The sequence below is a fragment of the Scardinius erythrophthalmus genome, assembly GCF_964197995.2.
Source record: "Scardinius erythrophthalmus genome assembly, chromosome: 13".
Taxonomy (NCBI): Eukaryota; Metazoa; Chordata; class Actinopteri; order Cypriniformes; family Leuciscidae; genus Scardinius; species Scardinius erythrophthalmus.
Genome location: NC_138233.1, coordinates 23,688,233 through 23,703,900, shown reverse-complemented (window position 1 = coordinate 23,703,900; position 15,668 = coordinate 23,688,233). Strand labels below are relative to the sequence as shown.

General features: G+C 37.0%; 1 protein-coding gene across 2 annotated transcripts in view; it reads left to right on the top strand.

The window, feature by feature from the left end:
- The first annotated feature begins 409 nt into the window (after positions 1 to 409).
- arap3 (ArfGAP with RhoGAP domain, ankyrin repeat and PH domain 3) overlaps positions 410 to 15,668 on the top strand; it is a 34,315-nt gene continuing 19,056 nt past the window's right edge. For both annotated transcript variants that reach the window (XM_081382284.1, XM_081382283.1), the window contains exons 1-6: positions 410 to 589; positions 10,881 to 11,917; positions 12,707 to 12,809; positions 12,890 to 12,951; positions 14,235 to 14,453; positions 14,712 to 14,781. In XM_081382284.1, the coding sequence (XP_081238410.1) occupies positions 10,953 to 11,917; positions 12,707 to 12,809; positions 12,890 to 12,951; positions 14,235 to 14,453; positions 14,712 to 14,781 (1,419 nt within the window). In that variant the 5' untranslated portion in view covers positions 410 to 589; positions 10,881 to 10,952. The remainder of the gene's footprint in view (positions 590 to 10,880; positions 11,918 to 12,706; positions 12,810 to 12,889; positions 12,952 to 14,234; positions 14,454 to 14,711; positions 14,782 to 15,668) is intronic.

The following is a 15,668-nucleotide window of genomic DNA, read 5'->3' as shown; positions in this document are numbered from 1 at the left end:
TACAATTGTTGACGATTCGTCCGTCCTTGTGGTAGTTGTAGTCTTTATTTTGCAACTGGTTAACGTTTGATTAATTCCTGTGTGCAGTTAATATCACACACGTGAACGTCTCTTCGCATAGGCTAATGCAAACCACAAACCTTATTTTTACTCATAAATCATTAACCACCATTCTAAAAAAGCCACAGGAAATTCCTGAGGGAAAATGGAAAATGTTTTATAGCTGTTTACACATCATTTCTCCATTAACGCGTAGGCTAATTCTTTATCGTAGATGGAAGAACAACTTCACCATTCTTTACGTGGTTAATTGTGTGTTTTGAAACCGTGATAGGCCTAATTAGGTTTGTGAGGTCTTGCCAGCGCTATAAGTGAAGAAGATAAACAACCGGCGTCGCTGTCCCTTTAAGAGCTCAGAGTTGGTTCTCAGCAGCAGCGCTGTGCGTGCGCTGAATCTCCGGCATAACAACACAACTATCAGCAGCTCAACACTCAAACTTTCTCCAGCACTTCTCACATTACTGGAGTTTAAAACGCTCCGCATCAACACAAAGCGATGTCGCGGAATATGTAACGCCATCTAATTAAGGTAAGGTAATCCTTTTACATTCAAACTTATATTTGAAACAACATCTAAGCTGTCAGAGAGCAGGCAGTTTTATTAATATCTGAAGGCTGTCCAGTGTTTACTACAGTGTGTGTACAGTAAGATCTTCTAACATTTAACGAGCGTTTATTATAAAACTTTATTTACTACTCGTTTTTCATAGTACACATCTCTTTGCGGTCTGAAATCATCCCAGACCTTGTAAAGAAGGTGAACGGGCTGTAAAGTAAAGGTTTTTTTTTTTTTTTTTTAGTTAAGGTCGTGAGTTTAACTATTAACGTTACCCAGCAGAGTGTTGACTGTTCCGATGGAATTCCATTGATTCTCATGTCAGGATCAGCAGTGCATTCAATCCTCGTGTATTGCAGTGTAACGAAAGATTCTTTCTATAGGGTGTTGCTCACTGAGGAATCTGATACCCAGAGGCTTTACACTCGCTGAATGGCACAGTTAAGTTTAAACTGAATTAGAAACACTCAGAGCTAATTTGCCAGTTCCTTACAGACACAACAACTGTGGGAGTCTTCAGGGAATTTGCAAGAATAACATGCCATTTTGAAGGCCTCTGCAGAAAACTTGTTCATCCAGCAAGTGTATGCCTGATGTCGAGAAACTCTACGTGCACACCCCACTTTTTGGGAGAAATCATTACTTTTAAAGTACAAGTTTGTACTTTTGAAATTGTTCTTGTACCCCTGGATATGCCATATGCCTATGTCTGAGCAGATTCCCAAATGCAGATTAAGTTCTCACAACATGGACGAGTGTATTAATTGTGATAAATCTCTTGTTGCATAATCTGACCTGTATTTCCCTCGGTGCTCTTCATGACACTTGGAGGATGGGAAATATATTCAAATCTGGCAGAGATTTGACCTTTGGAAAAGGTTCTAGATTTTTTATTTCAAGCGTACAATAATCAGTGATATTGTTGTGTATGATTGTAATTGAAATAGTTCATCCGATTAATTAAAACATTTTTTTTAGGGTTATAATAGCAGAAAAAACGTGCTAAGCTGTATAATATAATATAATATAATATAATATAATATAATATAATATAATATAACATTCAAAAGTTTGGGGTTGGTAATTTTTTCTTTTTTTAATGATTTTTGAAAGAAGTGTCTTATGTTTACCAATCCTAAATAGAATAAAAACAGTAATATAATGAAATGATATTACAATTTAGTATAACAGTATTCTATTTGAATATATTTTAAAATGTAATTTACTCCTGTAATGGCAAAATTGAATGTTCAGCACCATTACTCAGACTTTAGTGTCACACGATCCTTCAGAAATCATTCTAGTTCGTTGATTTGCTGCTTAAGAAACATTCCTAATTATTATCAATGTTGAAAACAAGTGCTGCTTAATATTTTTATGAAAACTGTGATACATTTTTCAGAATTCTTTATAATATAATATAATATAGTATCACAACATCCATTTTTCTATCAACACATTGCACAAATAAATATGTCAAATACAAATGTCAAATATACTCAGTATAAAGGCACTGACTTGTAAAGAAATAAAAAAATAAATAAAAAAACATAGTTACATAAAACAAACAAATTTTAAAGAGAGGAAGATTGTAGTGAATGTTTTTGCTTGCGTTTTGATGTACTTTATGCATGCATTGGCTGCTACAATATTTGTATATTATAAAAATGGAGAGAACTAACAAATATACAAATATTGTAGTGAATGATTTTGCTTGCGTTTTGATGTACTTTGTGCATGCATTGGCTGCTACAATATTTGTATATTATAAAAATGGAGAGAACTAACAAATATACAAATATTGTAGTGAATGATTTTGCTTGCGTTTTGATGTACTTTGTGCATGCATTGGCTGCTACAATATTTGTATATTATAAAAATGGAGAGAACTAACAAATATACAAATATTGTAGTGAATGTTTTTGCTTGCGTTTTGATGTACTTTATGCATGCATTGGCTGCTACAATATTTGTATATTATAAAAATGGAGAGAACTAACAAATATACAAATATTGTAGTGAATGATTTTGCTTGCGTTTTGATGTACTTTGTGCATGCATTGGCTGCTACAATATTTGTATATTTGTTAGTTCTCTCCATTTTTGTTGGACATTAAATGATCTGATAGGACTTAAATGTGAAAGTGAAGGTTATCTAGCGGCAATGTGATTTCAATGCAGTTAGGGAACTGAGATCTGAATATGTGTTCGAGCAGAGGTCCGGCATATTAAAACACAAGTGTGTTCTGTCATCTCAGCTACGCGGCCTCCACCAGTTGTGAACAATGACGTATTGTGTCACACAATAGTGCTTCACTGTTATTTATACACACCCCCCCAGCACACTGCATCCCAAAAGCCTCCATGATTCCTGCGTTTCACAAATTGCTTTTGACTCTACAGCTTCCACTAATTGTTCGTTCTGGAAGCCCAGGGATGTTTGAGTAGGATATGAGAGGGAAAGATGTTTTTCTCGTTTGGCTCCATCATAACCCACAGAGCAATGCAATCAATGGGGCTTGAAGCATGTTTTTTCATTAATGAAAATAAAAACAACAACAAACGATCATGCGAAATTATAATAATGATAAAAAAAAAACACTCTCCTGAGACGAGGCTTTATTTGATTTATTTGTGAATGTCTGCACTTCCTGTTGCATGTATTGCCTAGATGTACAACATCTCCAAAGTGGTTTGAATCTGTGGAGACTATGAAATATTTGAAATGCAAATATTAATTTTCAGCCGATAAAGATTGCTGTTCAAATAGCAACCCAAGATCATTCAGGGCTCATTCTGTCAGAGATATAATATTTCCCCTTCCATTACGTTGGTATTAGTAGGACTTGTGCATAAATAAAAAATGGGAAGACATGCATGAACAACATAAGTAATTCAAAATGAAATGCATGTTTTTCTTGAGTTACTTGATTTTTGGGAGACCTGCCAAAATGTCTGCAGACATGAAAAATCTAGGTTGCAGAAATACCAGCTTAAGAGAGCTTAAAGGGTTAGTTCACCCCAAAACTTTAAATTATGTCATCAATGAAAATGGAGTATCACAGAAAGTATCACACTCTTAAGTATTGATAAAGTGTGTAATGTCCAGGTGATTTCCTTTTTAATCTGAAATGCAACAAAGGAACAGTTGTGAACGAAAGTGTGTGGTAATGTTTATGTCATTTTCTATGTACAGTGACTGTGTACTTTAAAATACTATAGCGCAAGTCGTTTACTGCCTTCATTACAAGAAAACATGCATCATCACTGGCTTTATTTGGTAATACTATTCTGAAAGAGTACAGGAAATGTGTATGAGTGGCTCTTTTATTGCATAAACTCAATGTGTTTGTTGCTTTCCCTGTGACCATGAAACTCAATCTTATTCTGTTAGCAGCTTTGGTGTCTAGCATTTTGATGTCTATAAAAAATGGTTCAAATTTCATTAATTTTGATGGTTTCAAAAATCAGATGAACTTGTCAAGGTCAGCATGTCAAGGACACGGTCTGTAGATTCTGTGAAAGTTCTTTATAGGTTTTAGGTGTTCTGCCTCATTCAAACCAGTTTCTTTTCACGGAGACCAGTCTGGTCTCATTGCTTATATATTAGTAGCACGTAACTTTTACAGACACAAAACCCCTACACTTTTGTATGTTTGGATTGATGCTGAAATGTACAATATAGGCTAGATGTATTGACAAAACCAATACTTAAACATGATTACATTTTTTTACAGGTGTAAAAACATAACATATTTAAAAATCTTGAAATCATAAATATAATTGTATTGCAATTTTTACCATTTTATAGATTATATTTTAGATCCCTTAACCCTACACCCAAACCTAAACATAACCACTTTTATAGAGAGTATAAAAAAGTAACGGGCAGAAAAATGTACATGACATATTTAGTAACAGAATACTGTGAAATAAATATTTTGAGCCCTTTATCCCACTCCTACCTCTAAACCTAACCCTAACAGTTTCTTAAAAAATATACAGTACCGGTATATAAAAACAAGTGATTACGTTCATTTTATTTATTGCCAAAATGTGAACGGCAGTACCAAAGCAGTCCAAATGACAATGTGTTGCATTCTCAATACTCTCTTTAAGTTGTTAATCCTTGAATATCTTATCCCGATCATCTCTGTGAAGACACGCACAACTCATTGAAATGCATATCACCCAAAACACAGCATGTCGCAATCGATGACAAAGGCCCTGTCCCAAATGGCACAGTTCAAATGCACTTACGATCTTGTGGACTTACAATGGCCACCGCATGATCGTGAAGTCCTCGAGACCGTAGGGTGTCCCATTAGGTTTCAGAAGGGCGTTCTTCCCGACAGTCAAAACAGCATTACATCATGAAAATGCAGACTCGTAGGATGACTGTGGGTGTTTTGGGTGCCATTTGGGACAAGTCCAAAGCAGGCCAGGGCAAATGAGCCTTTGATACACTAGAGCTACACGATTCTGGATAATTTGAGAATCACATTTTTTTTGTTTTGTTTAATGATTCTCCCACAATTCTGAAAAAAAGTTAACAAAATAACATGTAATTTACTAGAGGTTTTGACAAAATGTTAATAGCTGCAGTCTACTTAATATATTTTTAATTAATTTTAATTAATTATTTAAAAAATCTGTTTGAATGGCTCACTCATGAAGACTTCACTTGTTTCATTACTGGATGAATCAGACACTTTGAACAAATCTCTTGAATGAATGATTCAATGAAAGACACATTTTTCAACAGTCACTTTAAACGATTAAAGGGATAGTTCACCCAAAAATGAAAATTCTGTCATTAATTACTCACCCTCATGTTGTTCAAGGCTTTCGTTCATCTTTGGAACACAAATGAAGATTTTTTTGATGAAATCTGAAAACTTTCTGTCCCTCCATTGACCGCTACACAACTACCACTTTGACACTTCAAAAACTTCATTAAGGGATTGAAAAACTAATCCATTATGAATTGAGCGGTTTAGTCCAAAATTTTCTGAGGAGAATCACTTTATATGATGAACGGGACTGAAAGTTCTCAAATTTCATCAACAATATCTTTGACGAAAGTCTTACGGGTTTGGAACAACATGAGGGTAATTAATGAAAGAATTTTAATTTTTGGGTGAACTATCCCTTTAATTCCATGAATTAGATTAAATAAGTATTTGTAAATATTTGTACATCTGTGAAGTTGTGCATACATAAAAAATTTACGTTTTAGTTTGCCAATATCAATGTTGTACGTTTTAGTGTTAATGCAAATTTACATAGTTTGGTTTTACCATACGTACATTACATGTGAATTCTCGTGAGATCACGTTGAACCTTCTCATGGTTTCAGATGGCTGCGATGATCTCTTTGTATCATGCACATTCTCTTTTTTTCCTCTAGAGTGGGAGAGGAGGAGGGTTTTGTTTGAGGGACAGCTGTATCCTGTGTATTCAGTAGTTCGCAGAAAACCCAGATCGGCCATTAAGATAAATATGGTTAGGGCAGGGCGGACAGAGCAGAGCAGGGGCACGGTTTTCCCAGCAAAATACATGTGGATTGTTGTTTGAGATGGTGGCCATTCTTGCTTTGTTTACTGGCTCAGTAAAGATGTGGAGGATGATTTGAAGATACAGATACGATGCTGCTGGAATGAGATGGTTATGGTGTCCTGCTGGTTGCCTTACCGTCTCTAGACCTTCATCTACGAGAACAGGCCTGCCCCGAAACCATCTCAATCTTGTCTGCAAGCGACCCTTCCCCCGGCATCCTCAGGTCACAGCGTGCAGGGAATGCGGTCATTAGACAAACACCACCCCGTTTATAGTGCATCATTCCTCTGAGTCCATGACATTGTTTTCTTATAAGGCTGTAGGGTGTTTGGGATGGTTACTTACTGGCATAAGTAAAAAAAAAAAAAAAAAAAAAAAAACATTTGCCGGCTCCTGAATCTTCAAAGCCTATAGAATGGTTTTTTTTTTTAGACCATTTAAGGGTGTGACATGCTCCCACGGAAGAAAAATTTAGAAAAATAACCCCTGAAATGATGACTTCTGGTGAATATTGTGGAAACTAATTGATATTTAGATAAATATATTTCATACATTATAGCATATAATAATAGGCCTACAACTTATTGGGCCTATATATTTATCGAATAGCAAAGTAGGCCTAATCAATATACAAGACTGAACCACATAAATGTGAAATATAAAGGCTATCATGGTCATTTTGCCAACAATGAACCCTGGATTTGTTTAGTTTATAATACATTTTATTTTTAACTTAAACAAATAGAAAATATATCATTCAAATCTCATCGGCTTAGACTGCATTTGAAGAAAAATAAACACAACAGTTTTCTGTAGCCTTGTGTGAACTTATGCAATAGAATTAGACTTCTAGAATGTTCTTTCCAGTGCAAAAATAATATTTTTAATTTAATTAGACAACATTTTAAGGAAGTGTAGTGCAAATGTCTTTATATAATTATACTGCCATTATAGTTAACTTTCTTTCCAGTGCAAAACAATAATACATAAAAAAACAGCTAATAAAGAAAATATAAAATATTGAACTCAAATACTGCATTCAAGCAACACAACACCTGTATATTTTTGTGCTCTTTTCTTTTTCGCCGGCTGCTCGGAGGTAGTCATTTTTTACATTTCCTGCTGTTGTCACTTCATTTGTCACTGCTGTTGTCGTCATCGTTGCTACGATACGTGACTCACAATGACTGAAACAACCAATTAAAAGGGCATTCTCTGATGATGTTCCAAGATGTTAAAAATGCTACGCTGATCATAGACAAAAAGGGGGACAAATTAATATCTACCGCACCGTCTTTTTTTTCTTTTTTTTCTTATCATAGCCTACAATTGTCTTCGTTCATAGTCTGATGTGTCTGTCATGGATTTGCACTGAATTGATTCTCAAAAATACGGAACAAAGTGCGTTCCGTATCAGTTCAATACGGAACAAGACTTTTATGTGTCAAATACGGGACGATTCCGTATTATACGGAATGGTTGGCAACCCTAGAAAACACTAGCACTAGCATTTCAGACATGAATCATGGCAGAGTCGACGAAGAAAACGCGGTCGGAAGAGTCAAGGAAAAGTAAACGACGGTTCTGTGTGAGTGGTATTTACGACGGTAACGTTAAATACAAGTACTCCACAGCGACTCTGGGGGTCGCTGTTTGAGAAAAACAGAAACTGCATAGTGTGCCTTTAAAAGTGAGTTGGAAAAGAGGGAAAAATTCCAATGTCCCAAACCCCCTCTGTGATACCGGTATTACCGGTGTTGTCACACCCGATTACCCGGTGGGAACATTTCCTCACCGTCACATCCCTAAAACTCATACAGGTTTGGAACAACTTGAGGGTGAGTAAGTGATGACTGAATTTTCATTTTTGGGTGAACTATCCCTATAATGTTATTAGGCTATGCAATAATATTACTAGTTAAACCAATAATAAACAGATGGAGGTTTTCTGTGCTGTCTTTTGAGTAACAAATCTATTGTCTTATGCATTGCACTGTGTGCTGTGCTGTTAAGATAGAAATTGTGGTTTTGACCTTTCGTGGCTTTATTTTCCCTTGTAAAATCGTCCCTGTCTTAACCGCACAACTGTAGTACATGAGGTTGCAAGCTAAATCGAACACTGGGAAACTGCACATCAACCCGATAAAATGTGGCGTAATATATATAAGCTTAATGTGGTTGTGTAAAAATGTTTGAAAAGTACAGCTATTTTGTGTAGGGGTTGAGAAATGCTGCTGTAAAATGGGTAGGTGTTTGTTGCATTTATAGTCAATTGGTATTAATTTTGAACCATGTGCGCTGCATTAAGTGCAGCAAATCCAAAAGGAAATGAAGGAAATGCCACTGCTTGCAAGGGACCAAAATAGTGCAAGCTTGGTTTGTAAGTTGGTTCTCTGTATGCTACTGTTCAAAAGTTAGAAATACTATTACAATTTAAATGAACCGTTTTCTATTTTAATATATTTTAAAATGTAATTTATTCCTGTGATGGCAAAGCTAAATCTTCAGCATCATTAATCTAGTCTTCAGTGTCACATCATCCTTCAGAAATCAGTCTAATATGCTGCTTTGATGCTCAAGAAACATTTCTTATTATTATCAATGTTGAAAACCGTTGCTTAATTTTTTGTGGAAACAGCGATATAATTTGTAACTTTTGTAACATTACAAATGTTTAATCTAACTGTTGATCAATTGAATGCATTCTTGCTGATTCAAATAAATCTCACTGATCACTTTTGAATGGTAATGCCGCATGACAGCCACTTTCGTGACACTCATCAATATGTCTTTTTTTGGCTCCACACAATAATCACAAGAATCATCATAATTCAGTATGCAGATAGATGAAAGAGAGCAGACCTGCAACTCAATAGGCAAATATTGCAATGACATCACTGCTGGTTACAAAGTATAAGTATAATTTTAAATGTAAACATTTACAAGAACAATACCAGACAGCATAGTTAGGACTGAAATTTTAGTGGAGTCTGTAGATTAAGGGATTTGGGCTGAATTAATTGCAGATGTTTTGTCACTGGTTGGCTCTATGATGACAGTCTTGCTGAAGGGAGTTTTTCTGCATCGCTGCTAGAGGAAAAAGAAACACCCAGACCCATTTCTCTCCTTTCCTCGGGTCACACTTTATCAGTCCTCCTCACAAGCTTCCTGCCTCCCCCCTCACCATGGGATCCGGTGAATCAGTGTGCCCGAGCCAAAGGTTAGCATCCAGAGTCCAGACAAAGGAAGACGAGGATATGACTCATCAACCTTTTTTAACAGCCTTCTAACGTCTGCATTTTCTACTCAGACTCAGTTTTGTTGAGTGAAACAGACCCTGTTGACATTATCAAGGCTTTTTAACACGTTTCTGACTTTTATTGTGTTTTATAATTGCGGTGGAGTGATTGATTGATTCATCTCTGCCACAAATAGAAAGTGGCACCGTACATGCTCAAAAGTACCTCCTATTGAGATGTCCTTGAGAGAGAACAGTGTGAATCCTTTGTGGATTTGTACACCCTGTGATGACAGTTTATCCAATCATCACACCCACCCATCAGGCTCCGCCCCTTTTTCAAGGTCACGAAATGTAGCAGCTCTCTGTCCCTGGGTTTGGCCGTATGCCACTGGTAGCCTTGAGATTCCTCGTAGGCCACTGTTCTCAAGTGCTATCTCTCCATAGGACACACAGTCAGAAATGTTTACAGAAAGCGTTCTCTCAGTATCACTCCCGAAGTTATGCCATCCCTGCTGAACAAGCTTTGCCCCACCCATGTGGATTTTCTCCCAGGCCCACCCTGGTGGAGTCTGTTTTCTCGACTGTTGCTAGTTCCCACAATGTTCAACAGCTTTCCCTCAATGAATGGAGGCTTCTTAAAATAGTCCTAAGAAATATGACTGCATTGTCTTTCCTTGCATATGCTCTGTTACAGCTTATCCTGATATTCCCATGTGTTTCGACTATGAATGCTCGTTTTCAAATCATGGTACAAAGATTTGTTTTTATTCAGTCACTGACTTTTTTGTTCCAACGCAGTGGTTTTAAGAGTCTATAAGCGGGTTCATGTCCTCATCTGGAAATGTCTGGGTGATTCAGTCTCAGCCCGCTGAAAAATGCCTTTTGTCATAAAAGACCATTAACCTCCCTGCAACTATCAGCCATGTCTTTTGTTTATCAAATTTAGAGGTGGACATTACACATTTAGTTGTGTAAGTTATAAATTACCGGTTGTCTTTGCATTAATATGTAACATCCTGATTATACCAAATGTCTTGTGTTACCAGTAAAAAGTGGCCTACATTATTTTAAATATATCTAGCCAATGAAAGAGTGCAAGCATATTCGTCTAAAATAGTTCTGTGTTTTCAGCTTCAGAATCATGAATATTTTTATTCTGGTGTCTGTCACCATTGTCCTGTGCTTTGGGTTACCAGCACCAAGTCTAAGCCTATTCATTTCCACCCCCAATGTAAAACAAAATTTATCAGTTTAATCAACAGTAAATTTTTTTGTTAACCTTTTACCATATATCTTGGAGTATCGCAATATCGTATTGTGAGTTCAGTATCGTGATATGTATCGAATCGTGGCATGAGGGTTTCGTTACACCCCTATAATTTACTACACGGAAAAATGCCTCTTTAATCCACCGAGAATTTGATCCACCTTCCATTAATTTATTTTCTTTGCTTGTTTTCTCAGATGAAGGACTGGTGTCGTCTGCTGCTCTTGGCTGGAATTGCTGCTCTTTTGCATGCAGCCTAAACAGCACCCATGCACACTATGGCAACAATCGGTCCATGCTCAGATGCAGAGGACCTGTTGGCTTCCATCCACCTTGAGAGGTATCTGGACCACTTCCGTCAGGCAGGCTTTCTCCTCGCCCGAGACTTCTGTCATGTGAACGATTTTGCTCTGAACAGGGTGGGAGTCACTGCCACCGGCCACAGGAAGCGTATCCTCAAACTGGTCGAGCACATTCAGCTGATCTGTCAAGATCAAAGGAAAGAGCTCTTGCTAGATCGCTGTAATTCAGAATCCGCTATTCACGAGGTGACCCCTGTCAATGTGGAGCCTCTTTCTCCTTCAAGACATCCTGGCACCTCTTTAGAAACCTTGCGTAACAGCTCTGCCCCGAATCTTTGTGCGCAAGTTAAGCGCTCATTCTCTGAGCGTAGCAACAGTGTTGTAAAGCCGGTACCAAAACCAAGAACTGTCTTCCACAAACTAAGAGCAGAGAAATTTTCTTTACCAACACAACATGAAGCGCAACCTCGCCGAAAGTCATCTCAAGACCCGCTTGTAATAGTTGCAGAAGATTCATCCTCTACTGCGTCCAGTACAGACACTGTTGAAACATTTACTGAATCAAAAAACGTCCATTGTGAACCAGGTTTGAGTAATACCACTTCAACCCCAGAGACTGGTGGACCGTTACCTCCAGTGCCCCCTAGGTTAAATCGAGGAATTCCCCCAACCACATTCAGGAAAATGTCGGACCAGGAGCGTCTCAGCACCCCACCCCTCTGCACCCCACCTGACTCCCCCTCTAGTTACCAGTGCTCTCCCTTCACCAACACACCTGGTTCACCTCCAAGTCCTCCCTGCTCAGGGCTAGAGATGGTCTCTAATGAAATCTACTGTGGCACTTTACCAAGCACTCCACGTGCGTTTTGGAGTCGCTCTTTACCCGTTCCTCCTCCGCGCCAGGAGGTCAGCCCGTCCACTGAAAATCAAAGGTAAACTGTTAAGTCTTCATTGAAATGACATTAGGGGCTTTTGCAGCAGAGAAACCTTTTCATAGTTCCTAGAACTATTGGCGGATGTACCTGGATTTTGGCGTCTTCGCACCGCAGGAACGATTTTAGTTCTAGGAACTCCTTTTGGAGGAACTAATTTAGCTCCCACTTCAGTGTTGGGTCTAAACCAGCACTATAGGAACTATCCATGACGTTAGTGTACGCTGATTGGCTGGACACACGTGAAACACCAGCACCCGCCATTTAAAAAAAAAAAAAAAAAGCTATGTAAATGCACAGATTATAGCCTATATATTTACTCCACAAACTTAACTCTTACGAACATGGAAAACAGTGATAGATGGGCCTCTTAACCTTTATGCTGAGGAGAAAATCCAACGCAACTTTGAGGGGACCAAGCCAAACATGATGTATTTCTGCTCAGCTTACAACACTGGACGTCAACCACACAGCATACGCTAATAACTTTTTTTATATACTGTTCTACCTAAGAACGTATTAGACAGGACTGTTAAACAGAGTTCCTTCTGGTGGTGCGAATGCAACCAGGAAACTGTTCCTAAGGGAACCATTCATTTTCGGGGAACCACCCTGGTGGCTTGTTCCTAGAACTAAGTTCCTAAAACTACCTGGTGCTAAAGTCCCTATTGTTTTTGCTGAGCATACCAGCATGCCATACCATTTAATTTCAAAGATTATTTTTTGATTGATACCATTTTGATTCTTATGACTATCCCTCCACAATTAACTAACTTTCTCCTTCTATAGCACTTTAGAAAAGTCCACAGCATCTGCTGAGGACGAAGATGAAATGATCAACCCGTACTGTGAAACTGTCTTCCACAGCAAGCGACAATATCAACATTCAGAGGTGAGAGACTTTATTTTAGAGTGAATTTTTACTTTATGTACTCAAATAGGTGTGTTTTATTTATGGTTGAATATGTTTAGGTTGATAGGACCAAAATTGAGGAAAAGACTACAAATAAAGAGGACAAAACAAGAGATCATGGGTAAGTCCAATTATTTCCATGAAAGTTTCCGCAAAAGTCAGCAGATAGAAAGTTACAGATACAGTTATTTATAGAAATTAATGTTTTTTTGAAAATGAATCTTGAACTAAGTTTATTTTTCTCAACAACAACAATTATTATATTATATTATATTATATTATATTATATTATATTATATTATATTATATTATATTATATTATATTATATTATATCATTATATCATGCTCTGAACAAGAAAAAAAATCAGTGGGATAAGAGAAATGTTTGAAAACTTAATTAAAAATATAAGACATTCATGTATCTTCAGAAGTAGTGATCGGACAAAAACATTTTGGTATATGGATACCTGGTATGGAACTGGCTGGGAATGAACTGGCAGATAAAGCTGCTAAGGAAGCCTTTTAACTGAGAATGACAGATCTTATGTTAAACCCATACGGAGTTTGTATATTTCCAAAAAGTGGCAAATGGGACGAATGTGTCCATAACAAATTATTATATGAAGTGAATCCAGTAAATGAAAGACCTCACCATTATTTTCTTTTTGACAGTAGAACTGACTAGACTGTGTATATACAGTACAAGATGTCGAGTTGGTCACTCAAGACTTACTCATGTATTGTTGAAAGCGCCTTTATTTGCCTTTATGTGGTTTTTGTAAGTCTTCCTTGACTACAAAGTAGATTTTATTGGAATGTCCTGCTTTAAATTACATTAGGCAACGCTCTTATTCAGAAAGTATATTAATGGACATTTTTAAAATGGTTTCGTCTGGGAAAATATAATATTAAATTGAAAGATTTTATATAACTGGTATTATTATTGATATTATTATTGCTGTTAATTTGTTTTTGTTTAATTTGTTTGTAGAGATAATATAGTTAAATAATTGTATACAATTAATTGAAATCTTATTTTTATAATGAGTATTGTACATTTTATTACTCTTGAGTTTGCCATGAATATAGCCTTTGCTGGTATGGTGTTAAATAATGAATGAATGAATTGTAAATAATAATAAATAATGAATCAATAATAATACAAAATAATACATAATTAATAATAATAAACAATAACTAAATAGATACACTTTCTGAAAACAAGTCTTAATATCTAATGCATTTTTTGCTTCTCATTATTTAGCTTTTTCTTAAGGATGGTTGCATATTTTTACTTGAACGTGAAGCTGTTTAATTTTTTTTTTATTTTTTTTTATTTTTTGTATAGTAATATTACTGTGCAATATATATATATTTTAAACCTCCTCATCCTCCTCCCACAGGCAGAACAATCACTCGTGGCTCAAGCGTCTCGATTCTCCAGGCTACTGCACCGTGGGTGAACCCACACCGGGCTCCCACTCGTTCTCCCTCCCTCATAACCTCTGCTCCAGTGAAGCAGATGAGGACCACATCATCTCTCCCTACGCCAGCTTCACCTCGCTGTCCGAGCGGGTGGCACCAATCCTCAGCGGCTGGCTGGACAAGCTCTCTCCTCAAGGGTACGCCCCATCGGGGCTGCTGCTCTCCTCTCATCTCTGCGTCTCCTGCACGCTCCTCAATGGCTGTTTCTGCTCCTTGTCTGTCCTCTCTGGCCGGTTTGTCATCACTTCACGTGTTGTGTCTCCTGCTGTTTGTTCCTGTCCTCTGCTTGACATCTTCCAGTGTCTAGATTCAGTTCCTCCTTAAACTATTTCAGAAATGTGACTTTTGTAATGTAGTTGTTTTTCTCTGACATCACATTTGTTCCTCTGTTATAGAAACTATGTGTTCCAGAAACGATATGTGAAGTTTGACGGGAAAAACTTGATGTACTTTGGTAGTGAAAAGGTATGATTGCATGTGATCAAACTCAATGCCATCATTCCATTGTATTATTAAAGGGATCATATCATACATTTATCATTCAGTATTTTGTTTACTTTTTCCACTTTTAATGTCAAGGTTTTTACACCAGACCAGTCATAATATTATCTACCATTTTAAAAGTCTTATATGCGCACCAAGGCTGCATTTATTTGATCAAAAATGCAGTAAAAATATTTGAAATAGAAATCTTTTGTACTATTATAAATGTCTTTACTGTCATTTTTGATTTCACTATTCATTTCTTAAACATCTGACCCCAAACTTTGACCCTCCCTCTGATTTGCTTTGAAGTAAACCCAGTTTTTGTATGTGTGTACTGCAGGTTTACTGTCAAACATAGTTTTTAACTGCTTGCTCCACCCTGAGCACTGAATAGTGTGTTAAACAGCTGAACAACACTGAATGGATGTTGTTGACATGTAAAGGCCCCTTTACACCAAACGTAGAACAGGAAAGCTGAATGAATTTATGATGAATAGTCTATTTACACCGAGAGCGAAACCTATATTCATCGAGCTGAATGAAAAGCAAATTGCCAGAACAATAGATGGTGGTGATCGACAACCAAATTCACCTGCGTGTTGAACCTTTCAGCTCAGTTGGTCTGGGAAAAGTTGTTACACTTTGTAATCATTTAAGGTTTGCAAGTTAGTTAAGTTTCAATAAATAATTTTTGGGCTGGGTAGAATGGTTTGTGTTCCCACTGTTACAGTACAGCATGCTTTCATAGTAGATTTAACTGATTCATCATGATATATGACCCCTTTAAAGGGATAGTTCACTTTGAAATAAAATTTTGGTATGTTTTAGCTTACCTCAAGGGCATCCAAGATGTAGGTGTCTTTTTC